The 16,270-nt window shown below is 49.5% G+C and overlaps 1 protein-coding gene across 2 annotated transcripts in view; it reads left to right on the forward strand.

The window, feature by feature from the left end:
* adck1 (aarF domain containing kinase 1) overlaps positions 1-16,270 on the forward strand; it is a 415,946-nt gene that overhangs the window by 126,366 nt on the left and 273,310 nt on the right. For both annotated transcript variants that reach the window (XM_078407231.1, XM_078407232.1), the window contains one exon: positions 8,833-9,036. In XM_078407231.1, coding sequence (XP_078263357.1) covers positions 8,833-9,036 — 204 coding nt within the window. The remainder of the gene's footprint in view (positions 1-8,832; positions 9,037-16,270) is intronic.

The raw sequence follows: 16,270 nt of genomic DNA on the forward strand, positions 1-16,270 counted from the left end.
TCGCCATAGCCAAAGTCGTTATAAATGCCTGAGATGATTCTGAAAATCCAACTCCATTAGCATTTCAAAATCACAAGGTAATAGCTGGCACAATTAACCTTTTCATTTTTAAATACAAATTAGCCTGTTTTATTTTAAACTTTTAAATCCCTTTCTGCTCGTTTCCCAGGAGATCAATGTTTCTGGGAGGGGGGGAGAAACGACGTGCCACAGTTTAAGAATAAGGGGTAGGCCATTTGGAAACGGAGATGAGGAAAACCTTTTTCAGTCAGAAAGTTGTGAATCTGTGGAATGCTCTGCCTCAGAAGGCAGTGGAGGCCGATTCTCTGAATGCATTCAAGAGAGAGCTAGATAGAGCTCTTAAGGATAGCGGAGTCAGGGGGTATCGGGAGATGGCAGGAACAGGGTACTGATTGAGAATGATCAGCCATGATCACATTGAATGGCGGTGCTGGCTCGAAGGGCCGAATGGCCTCCTCCTGCACCTATTGTCTATTGTCTACTGCCCCCGGTGTGCAGGATGGTGCTAGCGTGCAGGGCGATTGTTGGGCGGCGCGGATTCGGTGGGTCGAAGGGCCCGTTTCCGACAAATCTGCACATATTTTGGGATGTGGAAGGAAACGGGAGCACCCGGAGAAACCCCACGCAGGTCACAGGGAGAACGTGCAAACTTCCGCACAGACAGCACCCGCAGTCAGGATCAAACCCTGGTCTCTGGCGCTGTAAGGCAGCAGCTCTACCGCTGCGCCACCGTGCCGCCCTTTCTGACAGTCCCAAGCCCCGTCAGTTCTCTTCACAGCTTCAAATCCAGAGCAGCGAGGAGAGGCGATGACCCGGGTCAGAGTTGGACAACGAGCGGAGATGCTGGTTTAAACCATAGACACAAACAGCTGGAGTAACTCAGCGGGAAAGGGCAGCATCTCTGGAGAGAAGGAATGGGCGACGTTTCGGGTCAGGAGGGTCTCGACCTGAAACGTCACCCGTTCCTTCTCTCCAGAGATGAGGCCCGTCCCGCTGAGTTACTCCAGCACTCTGTGTCTGTCCACGGTGGTGAACGGGTGCAGTCTGTGTGGAGAGTGAAAGGCAACAGTGTTCCACACAGGGACTCTGTAAGCAAGAGCTCTCACTGTTACGAAACGTTGAACACTGGCTCAAATAAAGATTTATCTCTCACGCTGCCTCACAAGACAGCTCTGGGCTGGGGAGGCGGGAGGATGGGGGGTGGGGGGTGGGGGGGGGGGGAGGGTGGGGGGTGGGGGGGGGGGGGAGGGTGGGGGGGAGGGTGGGGGTTGGGGGGGGGGGGAGGGTGGGGGGGGAGGGTGGGGGGGGTGGATCTCTGCAGCTTTTGCCTGTCCAACTCTGCTATTAGGATTCTGCTGCTCCACCAGATGCCATTATACTGATATCATGTGATTATTCCAGTGACCTGCTGCCTATTGTGGCTTGGTTAGCTTATCTCCGCTGCACACTGAGTGCGGATGAAATATCAGCCCATTCAGCCGGGGCTGCTTTCTGCTGCTTAGATGGTTTTTAGTTGGCTCAATGCTCGGGAGCTGAGCAAACACTCAAATTCAACCACAGTCTCGATTAGTTTTGTTGATTATTGTCACGAGAGCTACACGGAGAGATTGGGCAGGCTAGGACTTTATTCGGGAAGGTGAGGGGTGACGTGAAAATGTATAAAATCATGATGGGAATAGGCAGGGTCTTCTTATCGAGTCCCCAACGCAGGATTAGAAGTTGTTCAGCCAGAGCTGAACACGCTTCTCGGCGACTGCGTACAATGGCGTCTTGTGCTTCTTGTGCGTGGTGGCGGAAAGATTGGTGGAAGCAGGGCCGCGACGTGAACGCTCTTTCCTTGACTCCAATAGACGGGGGTAACTGCGCAGAGTCTTTTGCCCGGAGCTCAGAGATGCTACCTGACCCGCTGAGTTACTCCAGCATCTTGTGTCTTCGCACATTCTCCCTTTGACCGCGTGGGGTTTCTCCGGGTGCTCCGGTTTCTGTCCACATCCCAAATCTTAAGGGCAGCACGGTGGCGCAGCGACGAGTTGCTGCCTTACGGCGCTTGCAGTCCCAGAGACCCGGGTCCGATCCCGACCGCGGGAGCTGCCTGTACGGAGTTTGTACGTTCTCCCCGAAATCTCGGTTTCCTCCCACATTCCAAAGAAATACAGATTTGTAGGTTGTGTAAGAAAATAACTGCAGATGCTGGTACAAATCGAAGGTATTTATTCACAAAATGCTGGAGTAACTCAGCAGGTCAGGCAGCATCTCAGGAGAGAAGGAATGGGTGACGTTTCGGGGGAGTCCAGAACAAGGGGCCACAGTTTAAGAATAAGGGGTAGGCCATTTAGAACTGAGATGAGGAAAAACTTTTTCAGTCAGAGAGTTGTGAATCTGTGGAATTCTCTACCTCAGAAGGCAGTGGAGGCCAATTCCCTGAATGCATTCAAGAGATAGATAGATAGAGCTCTTAAGGATAGCGGAGTCAGGGGGTATGGGGAGAAGGCAGGAACGGGGTACTGATTGTGAATGATCAGCCATGATCACATTGAATTGCGGTGCTGGCTCAAAGGGCCGAATGGCCTCCTCCTGCCCCTATTGTCTGTTGATGTGTAGGAATCGCCGGTCGGCGCGGACTCTGGTGGGCCGAAGGGCCTGTTTTCCCGCGCTGTGTCTCCAAACCAAACTAAACTAAAAACTAAACAGGATAGGGGAAATCGAGAACCAGAGGACAAAGGTTGAAGGCTCTCCGCTGGATCGTGAACTGACTTGTGCTCCAAAGTGTCTCGATCAAAGGCTGACAAGCTCAGTGAGGAGCTCGGATCAACGACATGCAGTAAAGACCAAGAGCGGTGAACATTTCCCCTAGTCACACTCTGCCATTCAATGAGACATGACAGTAGACAATAGACAATAGACAATTGGTGCAGGAGTAGGCCATTCGGCCCTTCGAGCCAGCACCTCAATATAGGAGAGACGCTGTGAAAACCAGGCTGGTTGCATTTGCCTGGAAGGGGGAGGGAGGGAGGGAGGTCAAAGTTATATTTACTGTTATCTTTGTGTGCAATGATTTATTCTCAGCACGAGGAAGAGATGATGAGAATTGCTATTCAAGTTGCCAGTGCCCCGACCGCCAGGAAGAGCTGTTCCTGTAGGCTCGGTCCGGATGGTATATCTTCACGTTTCCGGGCACTGGGGACTGAAGGGAATACATGTTACAACTGCCGCAAGGTTAATTAAGGTCTCGCAAAGCAATTTGTAAAGAAAATTCTGCAGTAAATCAAAGCGCCTACAATTACAAATGATACGAGGGTCTCGCTCGCCACGGTGGATGTTGGTCAACAAGCCCCCGGGACTGCTGTCCGTCACAATGAACGATCGTTCTGGAGATTGCAAATTGCTGCAAGAGCCTGGTTTTGCCAAGGAGTTTCCAGTTTCGGGTCTGCTTGAGTGTAAAGTTGGAACCTCGGCGATCTGAGAACCACCCCCAAGACCCATATAACACTTCATCCGAAGAAGTAATCCCGACCCCGAAACATCACCTTCACCTTTTCTCCAGAGATGCTGCCTGCCACTATGTGGGGCTCCTCCAGGTGCCCAGGTTTCCTCTCACATCCTAAATACGTGCAGGTTTGTAGGTTAAAATAAGAAGATAACTGCAGATGCTGGTACAAATCGAAGGTATTGAAGAAGGGTCTCGACCCGAAACGTCACCCATTCCTTCTCTCCTGAGATGCTGCCTGACCTGCTGAGTTACTCCAGCATTTTGTGAATAAATACCAGGTTTGTAGGTTAGTTGACTACCGTAAAATTGCCCCTGATGTGCAGGGAGTGGATGATTAAGTGGGATAGCTAACGTGTAGAGTGTGAATGGCTGAATAATGGTCAGCGTGGACTCAATGGGCCAAAGGGCTTTTTTTTCCCAAACTAAACAAAACCATATGCCTTCTTTATCACTTTATTTACTTATGTTGTGACTTTCAGTTTGGAGATACAGTGCGGAGGCAGGCCCTTCGACCCACCTGGTCGGCGCCGACCAGCGATTCCCACACGCTAACACTATCCTACACACATTCGGGACAATTTTTACATTTACCAAGCCAATTAACCTACGTACCTGCACGCCTTTGGAGTGTGGGAGGAAACCGAAGATCTCGGCGAAAACCCACGCAGGTCACGGGGAGAACGTACAAACTCCGTACAGACGGCGCCCGTGGTCGGGATCAAACCCGGGTCTCCGGGCGCTGCATTCGCTGTAAGGCAGCAACTCTACCGCTGCGCCACCGTTATGGACTTGGTCCCCAAGATCCCTCTGCTCTTCAATGCTATGAAGAGTTCTGCCATTAACTGTATACTAGTACTTTCCCCAGGCAATGTATAACAATTCTCACTTACCCTTGCTGAACTCCATCTCCCATTTCCCTGCCCATGTTTTAAACTAGTCTATATCTTGCTGTATCCTTTCACAAACTTCATTGATTGCAACTACACCAATTTTGATGTCGTCTCCAAGCTTATTATAGACAATAGACAATAGACAATAGGTGCAGGAGAAGGCCATTCGGCCCTTCGAGCCAGCACCGCCATTCAATGTGATCATGGCTGATCATTTTCAATCAGTACCCCATTCCTGCCTTCTCCCCATACCCCCTGACTCCGCTATCCTTAAGAGCTCCATCTAGCTCTCTCTTGAATGCATTCAGAGAATTGGCCTCCACTGCCTTCTGAGGCAGAGAATTCCACAGATTTACAACTCTCTGACTGAATGTTTTTTTCCTCACCCATCTACATTTCTGTCCAATTCACATATATATTACACAGAACAGAGGTCCCAGCACAGATCCCTGCAGAACGCCACTGATCACAGACCGATGCCACAATCACCCTTTCGGGTATTGTGTTCATTTTTGCTCTCCCTGCTGTAGGAAAGATGCTGGAAAGAGTGGAGAGAAGAGTTATAAGGATGTCGCCAGGACTCGAGAGCTTGAGCTACATGGAGAGGTTGGGCGGGCCAGGCCTTTATTCCTTGGAGGGTAAAAAAGGCTGAGGGGTGATATAGAGGCGTGTAAAATTATGAGTGGAATAGACGCGGTGAATACATTGTCTTTTTTCCCAAAGGTAGGAGAATCAAGAACTTGACGGCATAGATTTAAGGTGCGAGGGGAAAGGTTTGCTAGAAATCTGAGAGGCCATTTTTTTTCACTCAAAAGACAGTGGGTATATGGCACGAGATGGAGTACGTAGTTGAAGCAGGTACAATAACAACGTTTAGGCATTTGGACTGGTAAATGGATCTGAAAGGTTTAGCGGGATGTGGGCAAATGGGACTGGAGTAGATGGGGGCATCTTGGTCAGCACGGACGAGTTGGATCCGTGCTGTAATACTCGATGGATCCACGTCTCTTCAAAGTTGATTGGTGTTTTTCTTAGGAAAAAGTTGTGGGGTTTAGTTTGTAATCCGAGGTTAAACCTTGCTCATGCGCAAGGACGTGCTACAATCTCCAGGTGATTTAGAAGGCCCCTTTAGAGATTGACTCCACGTGACCTACATAGGTGGTGTGATGGACATGAACTGGCTTAATGCCTCTTCAATCACATTGACTGCAGCATCTTGTCCCCATCAACGTCAGTGGTAAATAGACCACTGTTGGCTCACAGCTATCAGCCTAGTTACGGTTAATAGTTAAAAGGGAGCTATCTGTAGGTTCTGGCCAACATACACTGATGAGCCAAAACATTATGACCGGTCTGCGGCTGCACAGCCCCATACGCAGCAGGGTGCGATGCACTGTGTATTGTGACACATTCCTCCCGTGACCACCATTAAAAAATTTCCGTGACTTGTGCCACAGTCAACCTTCTATCGGTTCGGACCAGATGGGATAGCCTTCGTTGCCCTCGCGCATCGGTGAGCCTTGGGCGCCCAACGCCCTTGTGGCTTGTCCCTCCTCGGACCACTGTCGGTAGGTACTCACCACTGCTGACCGGGAGCACCCCACAAGCCTTGCCGTTTCAGAGATGCTCTGACCCAGTCGTCTGGCCCTAACAATTTGGCCCTTGTCAAAGTCGCTCAAGTCTTTACTCCTGCCCATTTCTCCTGCATCCAACACATCAACTTCAAGAACTGACTGTTCACTTGCTGCCGAATATATCCCACCCCTTGACAGATGCCGTTGTAACAAGATAATCAATGTTATTCATTTCACCTGTCAGTGGTCATAGTGTTTTGGCTGACCGGTGTATAGTATGCTTGCCTTCATTGATTGGGGCATTAAGTATAAGGGTCAGGAGGCCATGCTGCAGCTCCATAAGACTTTGGTTAGGTCTAATTTGGAGTATTACCTACAGTTGTGGTCGGTCCATTGCAGAAAGGATGCAGAGGCTTTGAGAGGATGCAGGAGAGGTTTACCACAATGCTGCCCAGATTAGAAGGTCTGAGCTACAAGGAGAGGTTGGGTAGAGTTGGATTTTTCTTTCTCTGGAACGTCAAAGGTTGAGGGAAGACCCAATGGGGGGGGGGGGGGGGCATGACTTTAAAGTGAGAGGTGCAAAGTTCAGTGGGGATATGCAGGGCAAGTTTTTTTATACATATAATATAGAACAGTCTTCTTCTTCTGTCATATGTCTTTTAGACCTGCAGCTCCGTTGAGGTGAGCCAGGCCAACGTGTCATCGTGTCAATTGCTATTGAGGGCGTGCAGCGTAGGTTTACTAGGTTAATTCCCGGAATGGCGGGACTATCATATGTTGAAAGACTGGAGCGACTAGGCTTGTATACACTGGAATTTAGAAGCATGAGAGGAGATCTTATCGAAGCGTATAAGATTATTAAGGGGTTGGACACGTTAGAGGCGGGAAACATGTTCCTAATGTTGGGGGAGTCCAGAACAAAGGGGCCCACAGTGTAAGAATAAGGGGTAGGCCATTTAGAACTGAGATGAGGAAAAACTTTTTCAGTTAGAGAGTTGTGAATCTGTGGAATTCTCTGCCTCAGAAGGCAGTGGAGGCCAATTCTCTGAATGCATTCAAGAGAGAGAGCTAGATAGAGTTAAGGATAGCGGAGTCAGGGGGTATGGGGAGAAGGCAGGAACGGGGTACTGATTGAGAATGATCAGCCATGATCACATTGAATGGTGGTGCTGGCTCAAAGGGCCGAATGGCCTACTCCGGCACCTATTGTCTATTGTCTATTGTCCAGGTCAATCAGAGCTCGTTCACCATTCGGTGGCTGGTATTTGGGGCAACTGGTGACTACGTGGCAATCTGTTGGATGACGTTGAGCTTGGCGGGTGGTAAGGCCTTCAACGTTGAGCTGCGGTAGCGCTAAACCTCGACAGTTGGCGGCATTTGACGGTGCCGCCTGGCCTGGGGAGGCGTGGCGTTTTGCGGTCTGCAGACGTGGCAAAGACATTAGTTTTGCTTTAAGGGCTTCTGAGCGTGTAAGGTACTCGTGGGGGAGGCCGCGTAGAGGCTGTTTTTGTCTTCCCATATAGAGCAGTGAGTGCGTGGAATATGCTGCTGGGGGTGGTTGTGGAGGTGCATACATGGGTGGCGTTTTGCATGAATGTGCAGGAGGTAGAGGGATATGGAGCATGCGCCGGCAGATGAGATGAGTTTATTTTAACATCATGTCCGGCACGGACAATGTGGACTGTCGGGCCCGTTCCCCTGCTGTGTTGTTCTATGTTCACAAAGTCGTAAGTGATAGGAGCAGAATTGGGCCATTTGGCCCATCAAGTCTACTCTGCCATTCAATCGCGGTCGATCTATCTCCCCCCCCCTCAACCCCATTCTGCTGCCTGCCCCCTATAATCCCTATAATCCCTATATCCCTGACACCCTTACTAATCAAGGATCCATCTATCTCCGCTTTAAAAATATCCATTGACGGCCTCCACAGCCATCTGTGGTGGGAACTTGCATTTTTTTTCATGCATTAATTAAATACAATGAAAATATATCAATGAGAAAGAGCTAACTCAAAGCTTTAATTTGAGCCATAGAGCATGGTATAACACCACTTCCTTCCAGAGATATGATAAATCAAAGTCGTAGCAACGTATGACCAGTTTGCATGACAACGCGCGTTGGGAAAATTGTGGTTCCGCCTGTACTTTCTTGACATGTACACCGTGTGCATGTTGCATGTAGTCGAGTCGGGTATCATTAGGTAGCTACGGCTGTCTGCTTTCAGAATTGATATCGATTAGCATCAGTAGAGGAACCTACCGCCACGAACGAACATAGATTCGCAGCGGTGTCAATCGCATTTTTTTGTCTCAAGAACCCATACGCGGTTTTGTGGCAGTGCCCTCACGCGGTTTTGCACGAGCCGTCTCTGTGGCAATGGATTCATGGTCTATGAAACGTGGCCTGTCCATTTTTTCCCAGAGATGCTACTAGACCAGAACAAGGGGCCACAGTTTAAGAATAAGGGGTAGGCCATTTAGAACTGAGATGAGGAAAAACTTTTTCAGTCAGAGAGTTGTGAATCTGTGCAATTCTCTGCCTCAGAAGGCAGTGGAGGCCAATTCTCTGGATGCTTTCAAGAGAGAGCTGGATAGAGCTCTTAAGGATAGCGGAGTCAGGGGGTATGGGGAGAAGGCAGGAACGGGGTACTGATTGAGAATGATCAGCCGTGATCACATTGAATGGCGGTGTTGGCTCGAAGGGCCGAATGGCCTACTCCTGCACCTATTGTCTATTGTCTATTGCCCCGCTGAGTTACTCCACCATTTTGTGCCTATCTTCTTTGTTTAGATAAAGCTAGATCGCCATTCTGACTGCGTATCTGTAAAACTGCCCTTGTGTTGCTCTCCCTCCAAAGGTGCACCGTCGCTCTGCCAGGCACCTGCTGGATCTCTGCCGAGCCAACAGGGGCACCTTCATCAAGGTGGGGCAGCACCTGGGCGGCCTGGACTACCTGTTACCTGAAGAGTACACCAGCACCCTGAAGATCCTGCACAGCCAAGCTCCACAGAGCAGCCTGCACGAGATCCAGCAAGTTATCCAGGAGGATTTTGGCAAAGAGGTAACAAGGGGACTTTTACTTTCGACTTTCGACTTTAGAGATGCAGCGTGGAAACAGGCCCTTCGGCCCGCCGAGTCCGTGCCGTCCGTCGATCGCCCCGTACGCCTGTTTTATCCTACACACTAGGGACAATTTACAATTAGTGCGGCACGGTGGCGCAGCGGTAGAGTTGCTGCCTTACAGCGAATGCAGCGACGGAGACTCAGGGCGCTGTCTGTACGGAGTTTGTACGTTCTCACCGTGACCTGCGTGGGTTTTCTCCGAGATCTTCGGTTTCCTCCCACACTCCAAAGACGTACAGGTATGTAGGTTAATTGACTGGGCAAATGTAAAAAAAATTGTCCCTAGTGTGTAGGATAGTGTTCGTGTGCGGGGATCGCTGGTCGGCGCGGACCCGGTGGGCCGAAGGGCCCGTTTCCGCTCTGTATCTCTAAAAATAAATAAATGTAAAAATCAAAATTTGCAGAAGCCAATTAACCTACAAACCTGTATGTCCTTGAAGTGTGGGAGGAAACCGGAGCACCCGGAGAAAACCCACGCAGTCACGGGGAGAACGTACAAACTCCGTACAGACAGCATCCGTAGTCGGGATTGAACCGGGTCTCTGGTGCTGTAAGGCAGCAACTCTATTGTTGCACCACTGCGTTGGGCCATTTGGTTTAATTGAGTTGAGTTGCGTTTATTGTCACGTGTACCGAGGTACAGTTAAAGGCGTTTTGGTGTGTGCTAACTAGTCGGTGTTATGAAACACTTGCGATATTCTTTTAATTGAGGAGAATGTGTATGCTCGTAAGTTCATCAGTGATAGAAGTAGAATTAGGCCATTCGGCCCATCAAGTCAATTTCGCCATTCAGTGATGTTTGATCTATCCTTTCCTCTCAACCCCATTCTCCTGCCTTCTCCCCATCACCCCTGACAGCCGTACTAATCAAGAATCTATCTCTCTCCGCCTTAAAAATATTCATTGACTCGACCTCCACAGTCTTTTGTGGCAATGAATTCCACCCTCATCTCACAAAGTTGCTTTATGCTGCATGCCATCCAGTCAATGTTATGAGGCGCTAACGATATTATTGTAATGGAGGAGATGTGTACAGAAACGCACAGCAAAAATATATCTGCCCGAGATATCGACAGGATTATGCTTATTCACATATATCATTCCTATGTAAGAAATGAATACGTAATATGTATACTTCTACTATTTCCGATAGTTCTCTCCTAATATATATCTATCTTACTATTGTTAATCCTTGTGCCTAATTAAAATGGTTTTGATTATTTATTGTAATTGTTTATTAATGTCAGGACTGATATTGTTCATTCCAGCACATTTAATTTATGCCCTCTGAATATTTATCTTATAATTGTTTTTTAATGTCATGAGTGGGTTAAGTAATGCAATGGTATTGCTGAATTGACCGTGAAGCTGCCTCTTGAACACCGTGTGTTAAATTCATGGTGATAATTAGTCGTGGAGTCACCGCGGATAAGCAGCAGGCAAAGAGGGCTCAACTTCCTCATCTTCAAAGGGGCAGGGGAAGAAATCAGCGGGATGGGATGGAAACGAGGGACAGGTGGGAAACTAAGGGGCAAGTTGAGAGTGACGTGAAGAGGGGGAGAAGGGAAGGAGGCAGAAAAAACAAACAGTCAGGAGAGAGTGGAATTCTCATAAAGAAAAGACACAAAATGCCAAAGTAACTCAGCGGGACAGGCAGCATCTCTGGGGAGAAGGAATGGGTGACGTCTCGGGTCGAGACCCTCACCCCCGAGATGAAGGAAGAAGGGCCTCGACCCGAAACGTCACCCATTCCTTCTCTCCAGAGATGCTGCCTGTCCCGCTGAGTTACTCCCGCACTTTGTGTCTATCCTCGGTGTAAACCAGCATCTGCAGATCCTTCCTGCACATTATGGAATTCTCGTAAAGACTGGCGGGTTTACATGTACACTTGCTTGCACGCACACACACACACACACACACCTGCTTACACACGCACACACACACACACACCTGCTTACACACACATGCTTACACACACACACTTACACACACACACACACACACACACACACCTGCGTACACACACACACACACACCCAGAATCTCTCTCTTTTTCTCTCTCTGTCATAAACACACACACACACACACACACACACACTCTCCATCTCTCTCTCATACACACACACACTCTCTGTCATAAACACACACACATGCACATACATTCACTCTCATCAACACGCACATATACACACAGTTTCTCTCGCTCTCTATTATAAACACACACACATACACACACAGTCTCTCTGTCATCACACACACACACACACACACACACAGTCTCTCTCTGTGCGGTACAGTGGCGCAGCGGTAGAGCTGCTGCCTTACAGCGCCAGAGGCCCAGGTTCGATCCTGACCTCGGGTGCTGTCCGCACGGAGTTTGCACCTTCTCCCTGTGGGGTTTCTGTGCGGGTTTTCTCTGGGTGCTCCGGTTTCTTCCCACGGAGAAATTAGAACGGAGATGAGGAAAAACTTTTTCGGACAGAGAGTTGTAAATCTGTGGAATTCTCTGCCTCAGAAGATGTGGAGGCCAAGTCTCTGAATGCATTCAAGAGAGAGCTAGATAGAGCTCTTGAGGATAGCGGAGTCAGGGGGGTATGGGGAGAAGGCAGGAACGGGGTACTGATTGAGAATGATCAGCCATGATCACATCGAATGGCGGTGCTGGCTCGAAGGGCCAATGGCCTACTCCTGCACCTATTGTCTATTGTCTATTATCCCAAAGATGCGCACGTTTGTAGGTTAATTGGCTTTGGTAGAAGCTGTAAAATTGTTGCTTGTGTTAGTGTTTGGGGTGATCGCTAGTTGGTGCGGACGGTGGGCCAAATGGCTCTGTATCTCTAAATCAAATCAAAATCATGTATTTAAATGTTTGTATGTGTGTGTGTCTATGCGTGTGTGTGGGCGTGTGTATGTATGTCAGTGTGTCCATGTGCGTGTGTGTGTACGCGTGTATGTATGCGTGAGCATGTGTGTGCATGCGTGTGTGCGCCGGTGTATGCATGAGTGTGTGTGCGCGGGTGTATGCATTTGTGTGCGCGTGTGTGTGCGCGGGTATATGCATGTGTGTGCGCGGGTGTATGCATGTGTGTGCGCGGGTGTATGCATGTGTGTGCGTGTGTGTCCGCGGGTATATGCATGTGTGCGTGTGTGCAGGTGCGCGCGTGTGTGCGCGGGTGTATGCATGTGTGTGCAGGTGTATGCATGTGTCTGCGGGTGTATGCATGTGTGTGTGTGCGCATGTGTATGCATGTGTGTGCACGGGCGTATGCATGTGTGCGTGCATGTGTGTGCACGGGTGCATGCATGTGTGTGCATGCATGTGTGTATGCATGGGTGTATGCATATGTGTGCGGGTGTATGCATGTGTGCACTCGGCAGAGCACCGTATCTGTGCCTGCAAAGGCCTGATTGATGGAGGCTGAAGGGGAAGGTTAAAAGCTGAATATTGTGATTTTACACCTTTGTTTTGATCGATGGTTTTCTGAAACCCAGGGCTTAGGCGAGTGGAAGGTGCTTTATTCTTACACTGTCTTCTCCATCAAATGGTGGAGAATATTTTCAGGCTACAAAGACATTCGGCTGCAGATTGCTGCAGGGAGCTGATCTACCTTCATTTATTTGATGTGCTGGAGTGTTGCGTTCACGCGTCACTGACTCAAGCAAAGCTGCGATATAATTTCACAGTAAGAGCTCGTGTACCTGCTCGCACTCCCTCTTTAACCCTCCGCCTCCTCCTTGTTCTCAACTCCTGTCACCTGGCGGATGAGCACAGAAACAGGGTTCAGAACCTGAAGCCGTCACCCCCTCTCTCCCTCCCCCCTCCCCCACCCCCGGTTGATTTTTGCCGATCAATTCTGCTTCCCTCCCTCCCCACCCTCCTTGGAAATGCACCTCTGCTCCAGGTAGTTGGGGCTGTCGGTGTGTGGCGCTGGAGGGTAGGGGGTGCCAACTATCTCACTCCCAAATAAGGGACAAGGTGATGTCACCGCCCCACACCCCACGTGACCTCACCCAACCAGCGGCCACGTGCTCCCGCTCCACCAATGGCAGCCGCCCGGGCAGGGAGGCGGGTTGTTACGCAACCTCCATTACGCGGTGCCCAGCACTACAGCGTCTGGACCTAAAGCGTCCGGACCTACAACGACCGGGCCTACAGCGTCTGGGTCTACAGCATCCGGGCCTACAGCGTCAGGGCCTACAGTGTCCGGACCTACAGCATCTGGGCCTACAGTGTCCGGACCTACAGCGTCTGGGCCTACAGTGCCCCACCGGGCCTAATACGGGACAGTTGGCAACCCTAGTGTGTGGCACTGGAGGGGCAGGGCCTCAAGCAGCACCTACGACAGATGCAACTCAGCCAGACAAGGCCGGTCGATGGAGCAGCAGCCCGAGGTGGCTTCTTCCCCTCCGTCCTCAGCCCCGTTGAATATTTCAATCACCATTATAAACAAATGCTGAGGCTCTACAAGGTGCTGGCCAAGGCCGCATTTGGAGTACTGTTAGAATATTTGGGCCCCATTTCTGAGGAAGGATGTGCTGGCTCTGGAGAGGGTCCAGAGGAGGTTTACAGGAATGATCCCAGGAATGAGTGGGTGAGCATATTGATGAGCGTTTGACAGCACTGGGCCTGTACTCGCTGGAGTTTAGAAGGTTGAGGGGGGACCTCATTGAAACTTACAGAGTAATGAAAGACACAGATAGAGTGGATGTGGAGAGGATGTTTCCACTGGTGGGAGAGTCTAGGACCAGAGGTCACAGCCTCAGAATTAAATGGCGCTCTTTTAAAAAGGAGGTGAGGAGGAACCTCTTTAGTCAGCAGGTGGTTAATCTGTGGAACTCATTGCCACAGAGGGCTGTGGAGGCCAAGTCAGCGGATATTTTTAAGGCAGAGATAGACAAGTTCTTGATTATAACCGGGTGTCAAGGGTTATGGTGAGAAGGCAGGAAAATGGGGTTAGGTGGCAGAGATCAGCCAAGATTGAATGGCGGAGTGGACTCGATGGGCCGAATGGCCTAATTCTGCTCCGAAAACTTGTGAACTTGTGAAATGCAACTCGAATGGCCACTCCACCTGTAAAGAAGAGCAAAAGGTTCAGTAATGCCTGAGTTCATTGATGTTCAGAGTACAGAGAAGATGTACAAGGATGTTACCAGGACTCGAGGGCCTGAGCCACAGGGAAAGCTTTTTAGTTTTAGAAACACAGCATGGAAACAGGTTTCCAAGTTTCCACATTCCTCCTTCCTGGGATTTAGACAGGTACATGAATAGACAATAGACAATAGACAATAGGTGCAGGAGGAGGCCATTCGGCCCTTCGAGCCAGCACCGCCATTCAATGTGATCATGGCTGATCATTCTCAATCAGTACCCCCGTTCCTGCCTTCTCCCCATACCCCCTGACTCCGCTATCCTTAAGAGCTCTATCCAGCTCTCTCTTGAATGCATTCAGAGAATTGGCCTCCACTGCCTTCTGAGGCAGAGAATTCCACAGATTCACAACTCTCTGACTGAAAAAGCTTTTCCTCATCTCAGTTCTAAATGGACTACCCCTTATTCTTAAACTGTGGCCCCTTGTTCTGGACTCCCCCAACATTGGGAACATGTTTCCTGCCTCTAACGTGTCCAACCCTTTAATAATCTTATACGTTTCGATAAGATCTCCTCTCATCCTTCTAAATTCCAGTGTATACAAGCCTAGTCGCTCCAGTCTTTCAACATATGATAGTCCCGCCATTCCGGAAATTAACATAGTAAATCTACGCTGCACGCCCTCAATAGCAAGAATATCCTTCCTCAAATTTGGAGACCAAAACTGCACACAGTACTAGGATGGGTTTAGAGGGGTATGGGCCAAGTGTGGGCAGGTGGGACTAGTGTAGATGGGGCATGTTGGTCGGCATGGGCAAGTTGATCCGAAGGGTCAGTCTCCACGCTGTACGATTGCTTGACTCTAGTATCTGATTTGTGTAAGAAAATAACTGCAGATGCTGGTACAAATCGAAGGTATTTATTCACAAAATGCTGGAGTAACTCAGCAGGTCAGGCAGCATCTCGGGAGAGAAGGAATGGGTGACGTTTCGGGTCGAGACCCTTCTTCAGACTGTATCTGATTTGATCAGACAGCACAACAAAGCTTTTCATTATATCCTCAGTACATGTGCCAACGATAAACCTATTCCCAAATCGAAGATAGACACAAAAAGCAGGAGTTACTCAGCGGGACAGGCAACATCTCTGGAGAGAAGGAATGGGTGACGTTTCGGGTCGAGACCCTTCTTCAGACCATGCTTTTCTGGGGGAGTTCACACAGCCGGACTCCTGGCGGCAGATTAAATGAGGCGCTGTTTGCACGCCCCTACGTAGAAGCAGGTGATCTTACACTGATTATAACCACCTGCCTAATATGCTGCTGGTCCTTCGTGTGCCACCAAAATAGCGCCGACCCGCCGAGCCATGGACTCTACAAGACCCCTGAGGGCGTTCTGTGGAATCTGGCACCAAAGCATCAGCAGCAGACCCTTTAGCATCACCCCACAAGCCTTGCCGTTTCAGACATGCTCTGACCCAGTCGTCTGGCCATAACAATTTGGCCCCTTGTCAAAGTTTCTCAGGTCTTTTTTACTCCTGCCCATTTCTCCTGCATCCAGCACATCAACGTCAAGAACTGACAGTTCACTTGCTGCCTTATATATCCCACCCCTTGACAGGTGCCGTTGTAACAAGATAATCAATGTCATTCACTTCACCTGTCAGTGGTCATAATGTTTTGGCTGATCGGTGTACTGAATGGGTTTGAAGAGGACGTGTTTGGAACATCCTGGTGACCTTCATCAGTACGAAAAATAGACATTCACTACTCATTCTCACATTGCTGTTTGCGCGATCTTATCGTGTGCAAAAACAGGCTCCAAGTGCCACAGTTACTCAGCGGGTCAGGCAGCATCTCTGGAGAACACGGATCGGTGACGTTTCGGGTCGGGGCCTTTCTTCAGAAGGTTATGCTGGTATTTGGAATCACTGTGTGCAAATTGGCCCCCACACTAAAATCCGTGACTACTGTACTTTTCAAAATTGGTACATTGGCCGCCCTTTCATTTTAGCTCCTGCTTTCATCTTCAAGCGCAAATCCAGTCAAGCGTCAACTGATCGAGGGAGGAACCTGAGTCCAAAG

Source organism: Rhinoraja longicauda, chromosome 10 (assembly GCF_053455715.1).
Source record: "Rhinoraja longicauda isolate Sanriku21f chromosome 10, sRhiLon1.1, whole genome shotgun sequence".
NCBI classification, from domain to species: Eukaryota; Metazoa; Chordata; class Chondrichthyes; order Rajiformes; family Arhynchobatidae; genus Rhinoraja; species Rhinoraja longicauda.